This window comes from Ixodes scapularis, unplaced genomic scaffold, assembly GCF_016920785.2.
Source record: "Ixodes scapularis isolate PalLabHiFi unplaced genomic scaffold, ASM1692078v2 PGA_scaffold0__279_contigs__length_252992795, whole genome shotgun sequence".
Lineage (NCBI taxonomy): Eukaryota > Metazoa > Arthropoda > Arachnida > Ixodida > Ixodidae > Ixodes > Ixodes scapularis.
Window position 1 is genome coordinate 139874349 of NW_024609835.1, and position 18618 is coordinate 139892966.

The following is an 18618-nucleotide window of genomic DNA, read 5'->3' on the forward strand; positions in this document are numbered from 1 at the left end:
AACCAATGTCGCCCCTACTGGCAGACCGACCTTACGCTATATAAATCACTAAAACGTCCAATTTTGACTTGCGCCTCTCATCTCAATCTCGTCTCGGTAAATTGAGTTTTTGGACTACGCTGGCTTGGGCGTCATCACCCCATTTGTTCTTCCGCCGCCGCGATATGTCGTTAAGAAGCGCAGAAAGTACTCGACCATAACGCTAGAAAAGAAGGCAGCGATTCTCAAGCTAACAGAAAGTTGCCGAACGCCAACGGAGGTGTAACCTAAAACAAGGCGCACAGGCATAACCTGAAGCAAGGCACTATTTACGGCTTTTTTAAGTCCGCTTAGCGTAAGAGAGGCAAGTTTTTTAATCTGCTGATTTTTCAGACCACTCTATTATTCGGACGTTTTTTTCGGTCCTTGCGAAGTCTAAAAAATCGGTTGGTGACTGTATCTAATTTTTTTGTGAAGAAATTGACATAGTGTCTTTCATTAGTGCTTTTTAATGCAAAATCACTCATTATCCCGAAATCTTCGGAAGTGAGCGGAGTTGCCCTTTATCTATCGCTTCAGTAGGAAACTGGTGAGAGTTAATTTTTAATACTTATGCACAATTTTATAATGCCGGTTGCTAGGAACCCAGACTTTGCATTTGTATGTTCCTTTATTTTGAAAAATTGTAATTTGCAAAACTTGATAAATGTGGGAAAAAATCTATTGTTTTTCAATTTATTTATTTTTAATTGGAAATGCATATTTTGTGAAATTTCTTCTCATAATAACCAGCAATAGGTATTCCAGTATGCATTCCACCAGACATATACATGATTATCAACACCATTTCTCAACAACAGAATCATTGAGCAGATTCCATGCCAAGCTATGCTCTACTTCGTTCTGGGGTATATATAGTACCTTATAAAACTGATTCACAGGACTAAAATTTGCTTGCCCTCCATCTACATGGTTTCAAACATCACCTGCGAATTTCATGTTAATTGAGTGAGCGGCTAAAAAGCTTACACTCCCAGGTAGTTGATTCAAATTAGCTATTGTTAAAGGCAACTCCGGTCAATATTTTTAAATTTGTGATTACGACTGATCTCAGCTAAAGCAGTCTCCCCGAATTACAAGGTATAATTTTTTTTTTTCTCAATATTTTGTGTAGTTTTATAAATATCAAGGCACAAAGTTTGGTTTCGGGCGTCTAAGGCAAAACCAAAACTATCTGCTAGAGAGATGGGAACATCCATCATCAGCGGTACGGCCGTGACGTGATGTCTGCTGCGGTAGGCGGTACAACCAATCAACTGCAGATCCATATTGACATGACATCACAAGGGTGCTACTACGCCAGTGTTCCTTGACTAAAAGCTAACCCCCTTGCCACCCGCTAGAGCAGCTGATCACATAATTAAAATTAGCTTTAATGGAGTATGCGGCTTCACTTTGACATAATATTTCGGGTGTAATCATATTTTGTGCCACTAAGGCGATAACAGTCATTTATTTTGGTTTCGTTTTCGACTGGAGTTGCTCTTTATAACAGTGTAAAGCCTTTTAACTTTGCACCAATCTTTTTTTTTTTTTTTTTTTTTTGAATCAGCTATTGTTGTTGGTACACCAAGAAATGTGTTCAATTTATTTAGATAGCAGAAACACCCAGCCAGGTAAGTCAAGAAACAAAAGAATGTACAATCCACTCAACTAGGCATGGACAGAAAGTCTTAAAAACGAAAAGCAACGGGGCCATATCGCTATCAGAAGAGAAACAAACACATGAACTCTGTCTCCCAAGTAAATCTTGAAATACAACATCAAGCATTCCACTTTGCTGAAGCAGAGGCAAACATTCCAGGAACCCAGCCCCACTTCAGAAAATAGCCTCGTATATTGTTCACTAAGCAACTTTCGTGCACTGCCGCTTTTATCTCTCGCTCAGTAGTAGCATAGCCCCGCACAACGCAAATCCACTATCCTCCGAGTCTCACAATGCCAGAAGCCTTGTTTACATACTCACCAACATGTAGCCTTATCTACAGGTACCAGCAACAACGTCCAAACTTCCGCCAGACTACCAGCGAGGCACGAACGCGAGAATGGGGATGGCAAGAAAGAGGCTGAACTTACCCTGCTCGTTCTTGCCAAGGCCATGGCCGCTCTTCCAGCCGTGCCGAAGGAGCAGCTTGTAGCCCAGGTTGTCCTGTAGGGCCGAGCGGCAGCCACGGGGGGAAGAAAAGGGGGGCGCCAAGTAGAACCCAACCCAGACAAGCCCCCAGCACCCCACTGCGGCAACGAGCAACAGGGCCACTGCTTTGAGTGCGAGAGCGGGCACAGGAAGAGAGAGAGAGAAGGGACGCCAGTCTGGTCTCGCTGCAACCGCACACACACACACAGAAAGGAGGGAGAGGCACCCAGAGAGCACACACACCCTTCCACGTCAATAACCCCCCCCCCCCCCCCCCTCTTGCGCTTGTACTGTCCCACAAAACCGCCTTGCGGCTTCCTTAGCTTGAATTAGCCACGGGCTAGGATGTCTTTCAGAGTGGCGAGGATGTACAGGAGCATGACTAGAAGATATCCTAGGCATAAGTTACTTGAGGAGGTCCTCATAAGTCTATGGACATAGCTCAGAAGAACTCTATCAAGTGCTACCAGCCAACCTTTCTGGCTACCGAAAAGACTTGTTACCAAATTGAGCCTCGAGACTTCCAACCGTTAGCTATAGAGGAGCTTAATCTAGGGCCTTTACTGCCTCTATCATCACTATGCAAAGAAGCCTAAAGTTTGTGCACCAGCCATTAGGGGCTATGCTCGTGAAACATGTTACATGATACAATTCAAGGGTATGTGCTGTAACATACACACAAAAGGAATGCTGCTCAGCTTGTACCAAATAAATTATGAAAAACGAGTGGAACCTACAACTGTAGCATATGACACGTCACCTGACCTACAGAAAATGTTTGTTCTGCCAACATTTGTGTCAAGCTCATAGGGCCATGCCTCCTGCTAAGAGTTAAAACTAACACCAGATTTTCAAGAAGCAAAAGTATACAGGTAAGCTGGTTAGGAAACAGCATAATCTAAAGCCTGAGACACAGAGATATAAAATAACGGACAAGACAACCTGTAAAAGTCTGGTGCCTGAGACACGCAGAAGTGCCTCAGGCACCAGACTTTCACTATTTCTTAAAATGTTATAATGCCATGCTACCAGAGACATAGGGATGTTCTATTCAGGTCTCCCACTTCAAAAACAAAATTATGAAAGGTCAGCATAGAGCCAGCCAATGCTAAGTGGAACATCTAACCAGCATCTGCTTTGTTGAGGTCTGAACAGTGCATAAAAGCTGCTGGGCAGATAATGGGAGTAAACAATTCACGTGAAGAGACCTCTTGGTACCAGTAACTTCCATAACTTTGTATACATAGCTCATGAACAAAAGAAAAATGCACACCATGCAGTTTTCAGACATTCGGGATGACCCAAGAGAAAGCTCCAGTTGAGGCGGCTTGTGGGGCAGCACGAACAGCCATTTTGAAATAAAGATACTTGAAGCAGAGGCATTACTCTTATTAAAGACAGAGGAAGCCAGCTAGTAATAAGTTAAAAATGTAAGCATAGAATGCCCCATCACTTGAAAAGTCTACTCAAAGGGCTGCTAAGCCTTGTTTAGAACCTCTTAATCCAGCACTTATCACGCAGTCAATCCCCATTTACCTGGCTTTAATGTCACTCGTTTAAAAAGTTTGACAGAAATTCATTCCTCCCACGAATCTTGTAGTCATATGACTGACAACCGTGTCCAGCAAGTGTCAGCAACTTAGAATTGGCTATACAAAACTTAACTCAGTTCACATATTCAACAGGATTAAATTGGTCCTTTTGGATCATCTAAAATAATAAAAAAAAGTTAGCCTGTCAATAGTGGATAAAAAACATGTATATATAGCCTAAAAAAAAATACAATTACTTAAAACAAACATTTTTTTTTTTTGCTCCAAATGTTTTGTGCATTTTGCAAAAATAATGAAACGTTGACCTGTCTTAATGCATTTCCAAAGTATCTACATTTTGTTCTACCTTAAGTTCAAGACTGAAGGCCGCATCATGGCTACATAGGTGAGAGCACATGTCAGAGCAATGAGCATGCAACTACAGCCATTGTTTCATTACTTTAAAGGGAAAAACAGTATAAGAAACATGAGTCAAGTCGGATATTTGGTTTTCTTGGAGGGGAGATAGCAACATTTTTCTATTGGAAATGTGCCTTCTCTACAACCAAAGAAAGCAGCAGAAGTGCCCCTCGGGTAGACCCCCTCTTTAGCAGAGCTACACAATGAGAGAAGTTCTTCCTACCTCTGTGATGGGCTCAGCCAGAGACGACTGTTCAAGCTCAATGAGGTTGTCATCGTAAACATCCACACCTTTTCCCTGTAATAATACAAAAAAAGAGCCTTGAAACACGCAGGCACACAGTTTTATAAATTCTAAGCCAAGGAAACTAGAAAGCTAACAGCACATTTTGTAGAAAAAAAAAAAAAACTGTCAATGCCACGAAGCACAAAGGCTGAGAACAACAGCTATAAGGGTTTTTCCTAAGCGTAAGCTAACTGCAAATGACAGGGCACACTTCATACACATGGCTTCCACTGGCATTTCATGGCACACATTAATGGTAATTGCATGGCACATAAAGCCATCTTTTAATAATTAACTTCAAACTATTATCACCAGGCGACAAAGAGACACATCATTACAAGATTCCAAAGAGAATGATTATACATCTTAGGAAGCACACAATGCACACAAATGCTGAAGCAACATGACATATTACAAAACAAGAACACATATAATAAACTATATGTTTCAATCTTTTGAGATCTGGCTTTTTTATGCAGACTTCTGCGCTACAAAACTTGTTTAAAGTACTGCAGTATACAGACTACCCTAGTTATGAAACACTATGATGTCATCTGAAGGACACTGGGAAACCACATTTCTACCTAACCAAATATTAAAAAGGGCTTTGCATAAATTGTTGTGGAAGTTGATGCCTGACACTTCTGAAGTGAACTACAGAAAACAGATTTTGCCTGGATACCCTAGTCATTATTTTAAAAAATGAAAAAGATACAGGTTTTTGCCGCCTCTCAACTCGTACGTCGTCTTCCTGGTCACTTGCGCAGTCACAATAATGGGGTAGGCGCAGGGTTCCGGAAAAGTTCTCTCTTTAGAGCCATCAGTGAGCAGCGAGAACTCATGTGCTCGCGACCGCGTGACCACGTGCCGGCGGGCGCCGCGCGAACAATATTGTGAAAGGAGGAAAGTCTTATCCGGGTCCGGCCATACCCGTCCGGCCCTGTCCCCCTCCCCCTTTGGCTTCTGGCGGCTGTTCGCGGTAGCAGAGAGAGCTGACGGTTTTGTGGACCTAGGATAGATGGCGCCACTAAAACTCCGTATAATAAAAGTTTTGTCGATGATACCAGGTTTTTGACGCACTTATATATATGTTGGAACGACAAGATTTATAGAAAAGTTACCTTTTATCGAGCAGGTATTCAAACAACTTGCTATCTTTCTACAAGATTCCCCATTGACGTCACGCCGCGTGTTTCTCATGGCCCCCGCCCGTGGCTGCAGGTTGGGGAATATTCTAAGTTTTGCCTTGCTATTACGCGGCGGAATCACAACATTTCGATGAAAGGAGGTGTGTTTTCTGTCATTTGTGAAAGGGTGAACAATATCAAAAGCAGAAGATGCCAATTTTTTCAACTTTAAAATCGCTGCACAGCTTCTTTAACAAAGCTCAATTAACCACCTATATAAGGGTGATAACTAAACAAGAGAGTTGAATTTGAAAAAGCAAATAGAAAAGATTTTCCTGTCCATCATATATACCAGCCGTAGTCTTATTTCAAAATTTTTACCGAAGGGAGTTGTTAAAGGGGGACACTGGTTAGAGATTTAACAACTGAACTACTCAAGTGATTGGAATGAAATTTGCAGGAGAAATTTAACATAAGGTGTATGTCACGTGTATTGCACAAACTTTCAGCTCTCCAGAATAATTTTACATAGCATAAGATGTGGCATTCTTTGTTAAGTATTATATGCAAATGAACCTACTAAGCACCATTTTGACTGCTTGAATATAAAGTGGGTGACGTGGGACTTTGGGCTATCTAGTTTTAGAGCGCAGCTCTTAGGAGCCCGTTTCCGGCTTAAGCAGCATCGGCATAACTGTGTGTTGCATTATGGGACATTTCCCATAATGACGTCACGAGGAAGGAGGAGGAAATGTTTTCCTATAAATTTAGCGGAAAACATTTCCCGCTGAATTAGTGGGAAAACGTTCCCGCTAGATTTAGCGGAAAAATTACCTCGCTAAATTTAGCGGAAAAAATTCCCCACTAAATTTAGCGGAAAAAATTCACCATAAAAGAAAATTTCCCCGCTAAATTTAGCTGAAAAAATTCTCCCGCTAAATTTATCAGAAAAATATTCGCACTAAATTTAGAAGAAAAATTTCCCCCACTAAATTTATGGGAGAAAATCATCCGTTAAATTTGTCGCAAAAAATTCCCTGCTACATTTAGCAGGGAAAAGCTAAATGGGACGGGAACAGGAGAGTACCCTCCCCTCCTCAACACCTTCACTCTAATTCGGCATTACGGCAAAAACGACTTTCATTTTTATAACTCAAATGTAAATATTTCAAAAAGAGTCATTACCTCAAAATGTGAATGCATATCTGTCCTATGTCAATTTTTTAGAATAGATTTTTCTTAATGTGGACTTAACTTAAAACAAAATAAAGTAGACAGCCCGATTCCCTAGTAAGCTTCAGTTCGTAAACATCTTGATTGTGGTATAAGAATACTTTTACCTTTGAGCAAAAGATTCCTTCGTATGAAATTTGCAGCAAAAAGCGGAACTGAGAAAAATGCATTCAAACATTTACTACTTTACTTTGTTTACTGCCTTACAATGTGTTGACAATATTTCATAGGATTGTAACTATTTCGTGTATGGTTATCAAATTTGGTGTAAGGGTGTACAATAGACCGATCTCACCAGCTAGTTTGAATATGCCACCACTGCCGACATGCATCGTGGGAGCTGTAGTCTTTCTGCATGCGCGACAACCCTGCTGGAGGTCTGCGTGAGCAGAGCACGGGGCGGCATGAGCCGTCTCGTGAACTGGCGCCTGCATCCTATGAACTACAGTTATGGCGGTGTCACGCATGCGTGGAACGCTTGGTGAGATCGGTCTATTAGTTTCTAAAACCAAAAGCTTGAAATAGAAAAATTAATTCTTTTCAAACAAATTTCTTTCCAAAAAGGGTGTGTCGCGATCTTTGAACACACTCTTAACGACGAAATAAGCTATGAACGGTTGTGGTTTCAGGTCTGTTGGGATGCTTAGAGCATGTAGATTGAGTTATCATCACAAAAGGACGATCTCAAAATCGACTTCAGTGCCCCTTCAAGCATCTAACTTTTTTCCGGTTTCCACCTTTCTTAGGGTTCAGGCAAGCCAGCGGGCACAGAGAGAGTAACTAAATATCAGTGAGTCATTTTTTTAACCAGACAACGCGGAAACCTCTTATACCTACGGGGGCGACCGGCTGTGTCAAAAGCATGCGATATGTGAAGTCTTTGGTCCTGGGCTTACTACTGGTCAAAGCCGCTAAAAGCCTTTTCTTAGTTGAAATAGAAAATATAAGTGGCGCGAAACGTTTAAATTATTTATGAAAGTAGTCTTTGTTCAGTATTTTAGACCAGAAAGGAACAAATGCAGTTTATAAAGTACGGAAACAAGAAATGACCCGTCGACATACCCGCCACCACCAAGCGGTGGAAAAAGCGGCGCATACTAGAAAGGTGTAGTCGGATCAGGCACCGACGAGCGGAGAGCGTAGAAAGGTCCCGGATGTACACGGCAGCGCTGCAGTCGTATACAAGCTCGAGGATCTGACCGGTTCTGAGGGTTCCGAAGGCCTTCGGCGAGCATGTTTGGCTTGCGGTTTGGCTGTTGGTGGTATGGCAGCTCGAAGTGGCTCCCGTTCTGAACTGATCTTTACTCGTAAACATTTTTGACAGAGGTCTGTCTGGTTAGGGAGAAATTGACAGAGTTTTTGCAGACTCTAACCAAAGTTTTATTTAAAAACACATAAACCCGACGTTTCGGGACCCGCTCGGTCCCTTGGTCACGGGTGACTGTGGGTGGGGGCGCGGTGGGGAAGGTTGCCCAGGTGGTTGGCCTTGCTGAGGCTTAACCCAGAGGGCGCGGGGGAGGAGGTGCGGTGTGAAAGGTTGCCCGGACGTTTGACCTTGCTAAGGCTTATCCCAAAGGGCGCGAAGTCCAGACACGTATGCGCTCGGGAGAGTGCCCTTGGACCGGTTCACGTTCTTACTCGTTGTTTGGATAAACCAGGACTCTAGATGAAGGCGTTTCCTCCAATGTCCCTCGGTGGCCACGATCTGTGTCTCGTCGAGGGAGAAAGAGTGCCCCGTTTTTTGCTCGTGCTCTGCCAGGGCGCTGGCCTCAATATCTTTCTTTCTCACGACGTATTTGTGTCGTCGAATACGATCCGGGAAGTTTTTCGTTTCCCCCACATAAGCGACCAGGCAATCCGCGCAAGGCACGCGGTACACGAGGCCTTGAGCCCTTTCCCTTCCTGGTCTGTCCTTGGGGAGAGGAAGCCGCCGACGGATGGTAGACATGGGCTTGTGGGAGACGGCGATGCCGTGTTTCCGAAGGACGCGTCCGACGGTCTCACTCACATTTTTCACATAAGGGAGACAGATCCGATTAGACGGTCTCGAGGTCGGAGTCGCAGGGGGGCGGCGTTGGCGTTTGTAGATGTCGTTAATGAACCGCTTTGGGTAACCATTGTTAACTAGATCAGCTTTGATCTTCTTAACTTCTTCTCGTAGGGCCTCCTCCGTAGAACACATGGACAGCGCCCGTCGGAAAAGGGCGCTGACCACTGAGGCCAGTGGTCAGCGCCCTTTTGAGATATTGAGGCCAGCGCCCTGGCAGAGCACGAGCAAAAAACGGGGCACTCTTTCTCCCTCGACGAGACCCAGATCGTGGCCACCGAGGGACATTGGAGGAAACGCCTTCATCTAGAGTCCTGGTTTATCCAAACAACGAGTAAGAAAGTGAACCGGTCCAAGGGCACTCTCCCGAGCGCATACGTGTCTGGACTTCGCGCCCTCTGGGGTAAGCCTTAGCAAGGTCAAACGCCCGGGCAACCTTTCACACCGCGCCCCCTCCCCCGCGCCCTCTGGGTTAAGCACCTGGGCAACCTTCCCCACCGCGCCCCCACCTACAGTCACCCGTGACCAAGGGACCGAGCGGGTCCCGAAACGTCGGGTTTATGTGTTTTTAAATAAAACTTTGGTTAGAGTCCGCAAAAACTCTGTCAATTTCTCCCTAACCAGACAGACCTCTGTCAAAAATGTTTACGTTTAAATCTCTATGCGATGACTACAGTCCGGACGCGGTGAAGCTTGCAAAGAGGTTTGTGCACGCCAATCGCACGACCGCCAATTTCAAGACCCACCTCACTTTTAACAAGACCTGCAAGGAGCTCAACCTGATTCCCCAGAGCCTGCGGCTGAAGCGCCTGGTGAGCTCATCCGAGGGGCACAGGGTCATCGATCAAGCGGAACGCCGTCTTCTCGACGCCCGCACCCATGAGTGCCGAGAGAACGTCAAAAGAAGGGAACTCAATCTTTTCTTCTTGCGAAGACAGCTGGAATTCAAGATACCGGAGGCCTTCCACGCCCTTGACGATTTTGCCCGGTCCACGGCTATCACCGCTACGCAGGAAGGAACTCACGAACATCAGAAGAAGATCGCAGCTCTCCGGCAGAAATCGTCACCTAGCGTCTGCCGGAATAACAGCAACTTCGTAAGGAACTTGTCTTCAAGGGTGCTCTCGCCGACAGAAACATCCGTGCTGGCAAAAGGACACGGGTTCAACGTCCCAGGTAAGCCTCCAATTCCCGCTATGGCGGCCGCCATTGAAGATGGCATTCGTAAACTGGACCCATCTCTGCAAGAAGAGGTTCGGCTCAAGGCTATCGGGGCTATCGCACAGGTGCGCCGTCGCCAGAATAACATTTCGTCTGCCGAACACCGCGCCCTTCGTAGCCTGAAGGAAGACGACGCCATCGTGGTTCTGCCCGCAAAGGCAACGCAACGGTGGTCCTGGACAAGAGCTCCTACATCCGCAAGGTGACAGATATGCTCTCCACGTCGGCGTACGCGCCCCTACAAAAAGACCCCACCGGCAAGATCCAGAATACCATAAACAGGGCCCTGTCTATCATTTTCAAAGAGCACCCGGATTCACACAGCCTTTATCTTAGGTTAATTTGTCGCAACGGGTCCGCTCCCGCTTTGTACGGTCTACCAAAAATCCACAAGCCCGAGGTCCCCCTCCGCCCCACTGTGGACCTCACTACTTCCCCACTACGTGCAGTTTCGGCGTACCTGCACCAGCTCATCTCCCCCCTTACTGGCACCACGGACACATACTTGCGAGATTCGAGTCACTTCATCGATCTCGTCAAAGGACTAAAGCTGAACGCCGACGAATCTCTGGTTTCCTTTGACGTCGTGTCACTCTTCACGAGTGTGCTGGTGCCCCTGGCACTTTCTGTGGCCAGGACGGCCCTTTCCGCCGATTCCGGGTTAGCAGAACGAACCTGTCTGTCCGTGGACGAAATCTGCCGCCTTCTGGAGCTGTGTCTTTAGAGCACATACTTCTCGTTCAATGGACGCTTCTACAAGCAAACGAGTGGAACTGCCATGGGAGCTGCGATCTCCGTTACCATGGCCAACCTCACGATGGAGTACATCGAACAAAAAGCTCTTTCTTGCTTTACTCCAAAGCCCAAGACCTTCCTCCGGTATGTGGACGATTGTTTCTGCATCGTCGAAGCCGGTGAGGTTGAGCGCCTGTGCCAGTGTTTGAACTCCGTTGAACCGTCGATTCAGTTCACGGTGGAGCGAGAGACGGACGGCGTGCTTTCGTTTCTGGATGTGAGCGTCACGAGAGCTTCTGACGCGCTCAACTTCGCGGTATACCGAAAACCTACGCACACCTGTAGATACCTGGACTTCGAGTCGTATCACCCCACATCGCACAAGGCCTCAGTGGTCAGCGCCCTCTTCCGACGGGCGCTGTCCGTGTGTTCTACGGAGGAGGCCCTACGAGAAGAAGTTAAGAAGATCAAAGCTGATCCAGTTAACAATGGTTACCCAAAGCGGTTCATTAACGACATCTACAAACGCCTACGCCGCCCCCCTGCGACTCCGACCTCGAGACCGTCTAATCGGATCTGTCTCCCTTATGTGAAAAATGTGAGTGAGACCGTCGGACGCGTCCTTCGGAAACACGGCATCGCCGACTACCACAAGCCCGTGTCTACCATCCATCGGCGGCTTCCTCTCCCCAAAGACAGACCAGGAAGGGGAAGGGCTCAAGGCCTCGTGTACCGCGTGCCATGCGCGGATTGCCCGGTCGCTTATGTGGGGGAAACGAAAAACTTCCCGGATCGTATTCGACGACACAAATACGACGTGAGAAAGAAAGATATTGAGGCCAGTGCCCTGGCAGAGCACGAGCAAAAAACGGGGCACTCTTTCTCCCTCGACGAGACCCAGATCGTGGCCACCGAGGGACATTGGAGGAAACGCCTTCATCTAGAGTCCTGGTTTATCAAAACAACGAGTAAGAATGTGAACCGGTCCAAGGGCACTCTCCCGAGCGCGTACGTGTCTGGACTTCGCGCCCTCTGGGATAAGCCTTAGCAAGGTCAAACGCCCGGGCAACCTTTCACACCGCGCCCCCTCCGCCGCGCCCTCTGGGTTAAGCCTCAGCAAGGCCAACCACCTAAGCAACCTCCCCCACCGCGCCCCCACCTACAGTCACCCGTGACCAAGGAACCGAGCGGGTCCCGAAACGTCGGGTTTATGTGTTTTTAAATAAAACTTTGGTTAGAGTCCGCAAAAACTCTGTTGATCTTTACTTGTGTTTGCTGTCGTTTGTGGTCAATGAAGTGTCATGCCGGATATATGTTTAATCGCGCAGCAAATGCAATGCGAGCCGCCCTGGCCACCTGCGTTATCCAGCCTAACCAGTACATGCTTTAGTGGCGCACACTCCAGCCGTCGACACAGAGTGCGGCAGCGGGGAGCGCTCGCTGAGCTCACTACCCCTCCTCCAGTTCACGGTCACTCAAGCCACGACCGAGGACGTGGCTTGTATATAACTTTTAAAATAAAGCGAAATTCGAGAAGAGAAACGCTTCATTAAGTGCTCAGGTTCGGTGCAAATTAAAAACCAGCCAAGTCGTCGTTGCAGGGCCCCTTTACTTTTTTACTGGTTTTTAATTTGCACTGAACCTGAGCGCACTGACCGTAGTAAGTTAATGAAACTTTTCTTTTCTCGAATTTTGCTTTATTTTAAAAGTTATAGGCAAATTAAAATTACAAAAACGAGCAAAAAAAAATAACCTCCTTCATGACGTCCTTGGTCGCTTGAGTGGCCGTGAACTAGAGGATGGGTAGTGAACTCAGCGAGCGCTGACGGCTGCCGCACTCCGTGTCGACGGCGCGAGGGGGTGCCACTAAAGCGTGTTCTGAATAGGCTGTATACAGCGGGCAGCCAGAGCGGCTCTCATTGCAATTGCTGCGCGATTAAACACTAATTCGGCATAACACTTCATTGGCCACAAACGACAGCAAACACTGGGTAAAGATCAGTTCAGAATGGGAGCCACTTCGAGCTGCCGTACCGCGAAACAGCCAAAACGCAAGACAAAGCTGCCCGCTGAAGGCCTTCGGAACGCTCGGAGCCGGTCGGATCTTCCAGTCCGTAAACGACCGCAGCGCCGCCGCGTACATCCGAGACCTTTCCGTGTCGGCGCCTGATCCTACTACTACTTTCTAGTATGCACTGTCTTTTCCACCGCTTGGTGGCGGGTATGTCGACAGGTCATTTTTTCTTTCCGTACTTTATAAACTGCCTTTGTTTCTTTTCTGATCTAAAGTACTGAACAAAAACTACCTTTATAAATAATTGAAACGGTTTGTGCCGCTTATATTTTGTATTTTGACTAAAAAGAAGCTTTTAGCGGCTTTAACCAGTAGAAAGCCCAGGACAAAAGACGTCACATTTCGCGCGCTTTCGGTACCGCAGGTCGCCCCCTTGGTGGAGGAGGTTTCCGCGTCGTCCGGTTAAAATATGATGCACTGATATTTAGTTACTCTCTCTGTGCCTGCTGGCTTGCCGAAGCCCCAAGAGACGTGGAAACCACAAAAAAGGTAGACGCGTAAATATGGTTGCAGGGGCCCTTTAAATAAACACTCACAAATACCTTTTTTTTTCTTTTTTTTTTTTTATAATGCACCCAACATTTGCGTGTGCGACATACTGCTCTGAAGGAGTAATTTCCCGTAATCACAAGGGTGTGCTGCAGCGAAGCAAAATATGCAACATCGCTATGCCTACACCGCAGTTCTCGCTTCACTGCAATGCACCAAAGCACGGCAAGAAGAGCACTCAACGGAGCTAACTTGCCAGAACAAACCACAAACATGATAAATGTTGTGAGACCTCTGAGGACGGTCAGTATTTGACACAGAGATACGAGTAGTATGTTATTTCAGGCGATGATCTGAAGTTCTGAAAATCCGCACAAGCCTACCGTGATGACCCGGCCGTGTAGCGGAGCGCGAGCTATTATATTTTCAGTAATAAAAAAACAAATTACGTTTTGGAACAAATTCATCATATTTTGGCAAAATGTAGCAAGATGTAGCAGAGTAAGCACTTTGGCACAGGTTGGCAGAACAATCACGTCACTGAAAGTAGTAACTAAACGAGAGTTGAATATCATGTTTATCATACATTCTAGCCACAGTTTTATTCAAAAACCGTGTGTAACATCCCACTTTGGAGGAGCGCTTTCCCCTTAGCATGCGGGTGCACTGTGGCAAAGCAAGATATGCAAAATTGCAAAGCCTACTATGCAATTGTCGCTTTACTGCAGTACACCACTACGACCGGTGACAGGCACACTCAATGATACTATCTATCCAGTCAGAAAAGACCACGAGCATGAGAAATATTGCGAAACTTCAGAGTACTGTCCAGATTTTATACAAAGATCAAACCAAACAAGATGGTATTTGAGGCAATTGTTGAAAGTTTGGGAAATTTGCACAAGAACAGTAACGGTCCGGCTATGTATTGGGGCCTGATGTATTATATTTTTAGCATCATTAATGTAATAACAAGTTTTGTTGCAATGTTGGTGCCAATTTTTCCATTTTGGCAATATGTAGCAGGATGTAGCAAGGTAAGCAGTTTGGCACAAATGGCGCACAAGAACACAACATATCTTTGAGAACTAAAGTTAATGTGAGCCACCTAAAAATCGTTCCCACACCTCTTGATCAGCCCTTATGCTTTTAGTGTCAACCTGCAGTGAAGACTGGTCATGAGTAGTGATGAGACAAAACTTTTTTCGAACCAGGGTCCACAAAAGTTTAAGAATGGCCGAATCTCTAATATTTCAGATAAATTTTGATAGTTTATGATTGCTTCCAGCATTTGCAGATCACTTTAGTGAGCATGCGGCCCTTCGTAACCAGAAACCTGACAGACTACTCGCAAGAATGAAATATTTTGTATGAATACTTTGTTTAAGAACTTTCTTCAGTTACTTCCTGGCACTTTGGACGTGAATGCCGTGGACTGCAGTTGCCGCAGTAAGTTCACAAAACGTGGAATTCTGAAAAATATTGACCCATGCTTGGCAATCATATTGAAGTAGTTTGATGGGCAATGCACTGGCAATTAAAGAGAAGAACAGTCAATTTATTTACTACTTCGAAGATCCCAATTCACTTAAATTACGTAGTCTATGAAAGCTGTGAAACTAAGTCGCTATCTTCGTATGGCAAGAGCCCAATAGGAAGCTCAAGGCTTCACATGTACAAGACAAGAGCACACTGGTGGATGCACCAGGCTAGTCTTTACCACAAGAAAAACTTCCCCAGTCACCCACTGCCCCAAGCCAGCTATGGTTCTCAGCATAAACCATACCTCAATAAAGTCCTAGCTAAGAAAGTTTTGCCTTCATGAGCGGTTCTCAATCCCTCCAGGTTTCGGCACTGATATAATAAAGTTGTGCCTACGGCACTGTTGCAGAGTTGCCACACCGGGGTTGGAATGATTCCGGAACCATTCTCAGTGATGTGATTGGCCTAAGCCATTTTGGAGCACCTTTTGGAGCAGCCAAAACAGTGTTTTGGAGCAGCAAAAGTTACTTTTGGTGCAGCCAAGACAGTGTTTCGAAGCAGTAAAAGTGGTTTTTGGAGCAGGTATCTTTAGAAAAATAAAAATATTTGTGTTAAGTGCTGTACAGAAGAAGGGCACTTTGTGTTGTGTTGTGTTCTGGTGTGACGTCCCACAAGTGTACAGTGCTGTAGGCATTGCAGAGCAATTCCGAAAAACCACATGCCACCGTTTTACAGGTTCCCGTGCCAGATTTCCATCAAAAGTAAGGAAACATAAAACAATGGATTGCAAGCGTCCCAGCTGGTGCCTCTGTCGAGCAATGATGTTCGCATGCATGTGGGGGAAACTTCGGCAGGCTTGCAGTTGTGCGTAAAGCCCCTTGATAAAGGCGCTTTTACAAGTACCGCCAGCCATTGTTGTGGAAACATGCGAGACACGTGGTACAAGCGGGTGCTCTGCAGCCATTCGCTTCCAAGATCCGCTCAACTCAGCGCTTCGCTTCCAAGGGCCGCTCGAGACACGGGCCTCGTGCACTCACGCATTCGACGCTACTTGCAAGACAATTGCAAACACAACGAGGGGCTTTAGTTGCGCATGCTTCGTCACGCGAGCAGAGACAACGCCTGTTCGACCGATACTGAAACCCATGCCACTCCGCTCCGTCGCTAACTGATTCGCAAAACGGTACGTAAAATGTAACTGACGAGCATACGACAAAAAACAGTCCAGCGGCGCATGCTTGCTAGGCAAGCAAACAAAGTACAAACTAAAAAAAAAAAAAAAAGAACTTGAGCTGTTAATGCAAGACATTGCGAGCCAGGGTCAAAACGTTCTTGGGAGTCCTTTGTGCAACGACTGAACTCGAGACAAGCAAGCGCACTATGCGGGTTAAGCCTGTAGACATAGCCTTCTTTGCTTCAGCTCACTTCTCTTCATCAACCTTGTTTCGCGGCAGAGTTTTCACGAATACCGTGGTCTCTCTCTCGAAAAAAAAACCACCGAGAGACGCAGCGGTCTTTGAGATAAAAGGCCCATGAAACGAATTTTGGGCTGGGATAAATCAATTTAGATTGGGATTTTACCAATAGCACATTGTTCAGTGGGCCAAAAGAAAAAACGTAGAAGATCAAAAGCCCGACTTCTGTACGAAAATTTGAAAACACAGTGGACTATTTCCTACCTCCTTCCCCTTCGTATCGTAAGCTCTCTGCCTTTCCACTGTGATACATCCGCGGTCCCCAAAGCGCGTCACCGGCTCCAAACGCATTTCACACGAAACCGGACCTCACTTAATCCCTTCACCCCTAAGCTGACAGTGCAGTGGAAGCTGCACTGTCAGCTTCCACTGAAAGGGAAGCATAAAAGGGAGGCAATAAGCCGCCTCCCTTTCATCACCTGACCTCATTCTCTGAGGGTGGGTATGCACGAGAGAGCGTGATCATGTGGCAAAAGTGTGGCTGGCCCAACAAGCACGAAGCTTCCACAGCATTGTCAGCGACGTGGGGACTGCAACACCCGACGTCGCGGATCCACAGTGACTGAAAGGCAGGGACAAAATGTAGTTTTCCCACGGCCGTTGCTTCCAGGAGCGAGCGCCTCAGCTCACAAAATAACTCCCGCCGCGCAAAAAAAATGGTTTTGTTTCGCAGCTTGACGGCATGGCTGGTACTTGGCACGATAGCGTCGGAGCGTCTGCACACAGTGTCTATCAGTGAAAATATTTTTAAAAAAAGTCAGAAAAACCTAAGCACTTCTTAAGAGTTGTGAATGGGAAAACATGAATGTCCGACGATGTGAACGCTAGAGGTGGCGCGATGTTTGTCGGCGTCGAGACGAGCAGAAGCACCGCCGACGATGTGGATGCTAAAGGTGGTGCCAGGTTTGTCTGCGGCAAGACGAGCAGAAGCGCCACCAACGATGTGGATGATGGAGGCGACGCCATGTTGGTCGGCGGCGAGACGAGCAGAAGCCTCCGAGTGTGCGCCAACATGTCCGTTTTAACCGGCGCGGGGCCCGTAGTGGCATGGAGTTGCGGCGGTTAGTTTTATCGGTGCGCTAATGGCACGGACACGCAGCACTATCCGGCAGCAATCGTTGAAACTGACGCACATAGCGGCCATGGGGAGCCTTGCCGCTGCGCGCCAGCCAATGGGACCTTTGGGATCGGAAACTAGGTGCCGTTTTCGCACTTCAAACTGATGACGTCGACTTGCTCCATAAGTCAGATAACGCTTTCACATAAAAAAAAAAAAAAAAAAAGATGCGAGACGAGACTCACGAGACCACAAGAGCGCGGAATGCGAGACAGCGAGAAAACCATGCAAGACCGGATGGACAATTGATGCAGGGTACTTTGTGTCGGGCGGCTGCTTGCGCCACATTACACACGCATGCTCAACTACGGTATTCAGTTTAGTTTTGGTTTTGAAAGGCGACCGAAATCGCTGTTTTGGCGCAGATTACCCATACTTTGGCAAAATGTAGCAGGATGTAGCAGGGTTAACCCTTTGGTGCAGTTTTGCACAATTCGCACAGCAATCACATCACCGCATTCTGTACTTTCGCAACACTGGAATAGAATGGGAACTACTTCCTTTTGCCCGGAACGCAGTGTTAATGGAATGGGCTCAGATTTTATGCGAGCTGTGTCAATCTCCGGTCAGGGCCTACGACCTGCTGGCACAACACTAGCGCACAGTGAAAGTGGCTCTAGAAACAGCATAATTTCACTGAAGGTAACTGACGACTTGACTGTCTCATTCTCCTTTGAAAGTGGTGCACCCGCACGAAGCAACCAAAACTAAAGTTGTAGATGGACAAGGAGTTGTTCCTGGCACCGCGAGACACAACATAGCGGCTGTTTGTAACAACATGGCCCTGACTCACCGATCATCCTCAGTGCTACATGCGTCGAGTGCGGCAATGTTTTTGAGCGAAGATAAAAAGCCAGAAGGCGAGATCACTCCGGACTCCCAATTTTTAGTATTTCAAAAAGAAGGGCCGTAGTGCGTTTGCAATCGCGTTAAAAAACGTTTTACGAATGACGTTATTACATTTCTATATTTTATAACTGATTAAGTCACAAATAAAAGAAGCAAGGAGGTGAAAGGTAGGAGAAAAACGCCAAAAATAAAAAGGCGTACGAGCGCACATGGGTACTTTATTCTTAGCGAAATGGTGGGTTTTTTTTGCATGCCTATGACTACAACTTGCATAGTTTTTGACAAAAAAACAACAAACAAATACGACCTTTAGGCTGTCAGTGCCCCTTAAAGGGTGAACGGAGTACAGTGATGTGAT

At 46.4% G+C, this 18618-nt stretch overlaps 1 protein-coding gene across 1 annotated transcript in view; it reads right to left on the bottom strand.

Moving 5' to 3' along the window:
- Positions 1 to 18618, bottom strand: part of LOC8051977 (protein piccolo) — a 61532-nt gene that overhangs the window by 40134 nt on the left and 2780 nt on the right. Inside the window, 2 exon segments of the mRNA XM_002434170.5 lie at positions 2116 to 2188; positions 4349 to 4423. Coding sequence (XP_002434215.4) covers positions 2116 to 2188; positions 4349 to 4423 — 148 coding nt within the window.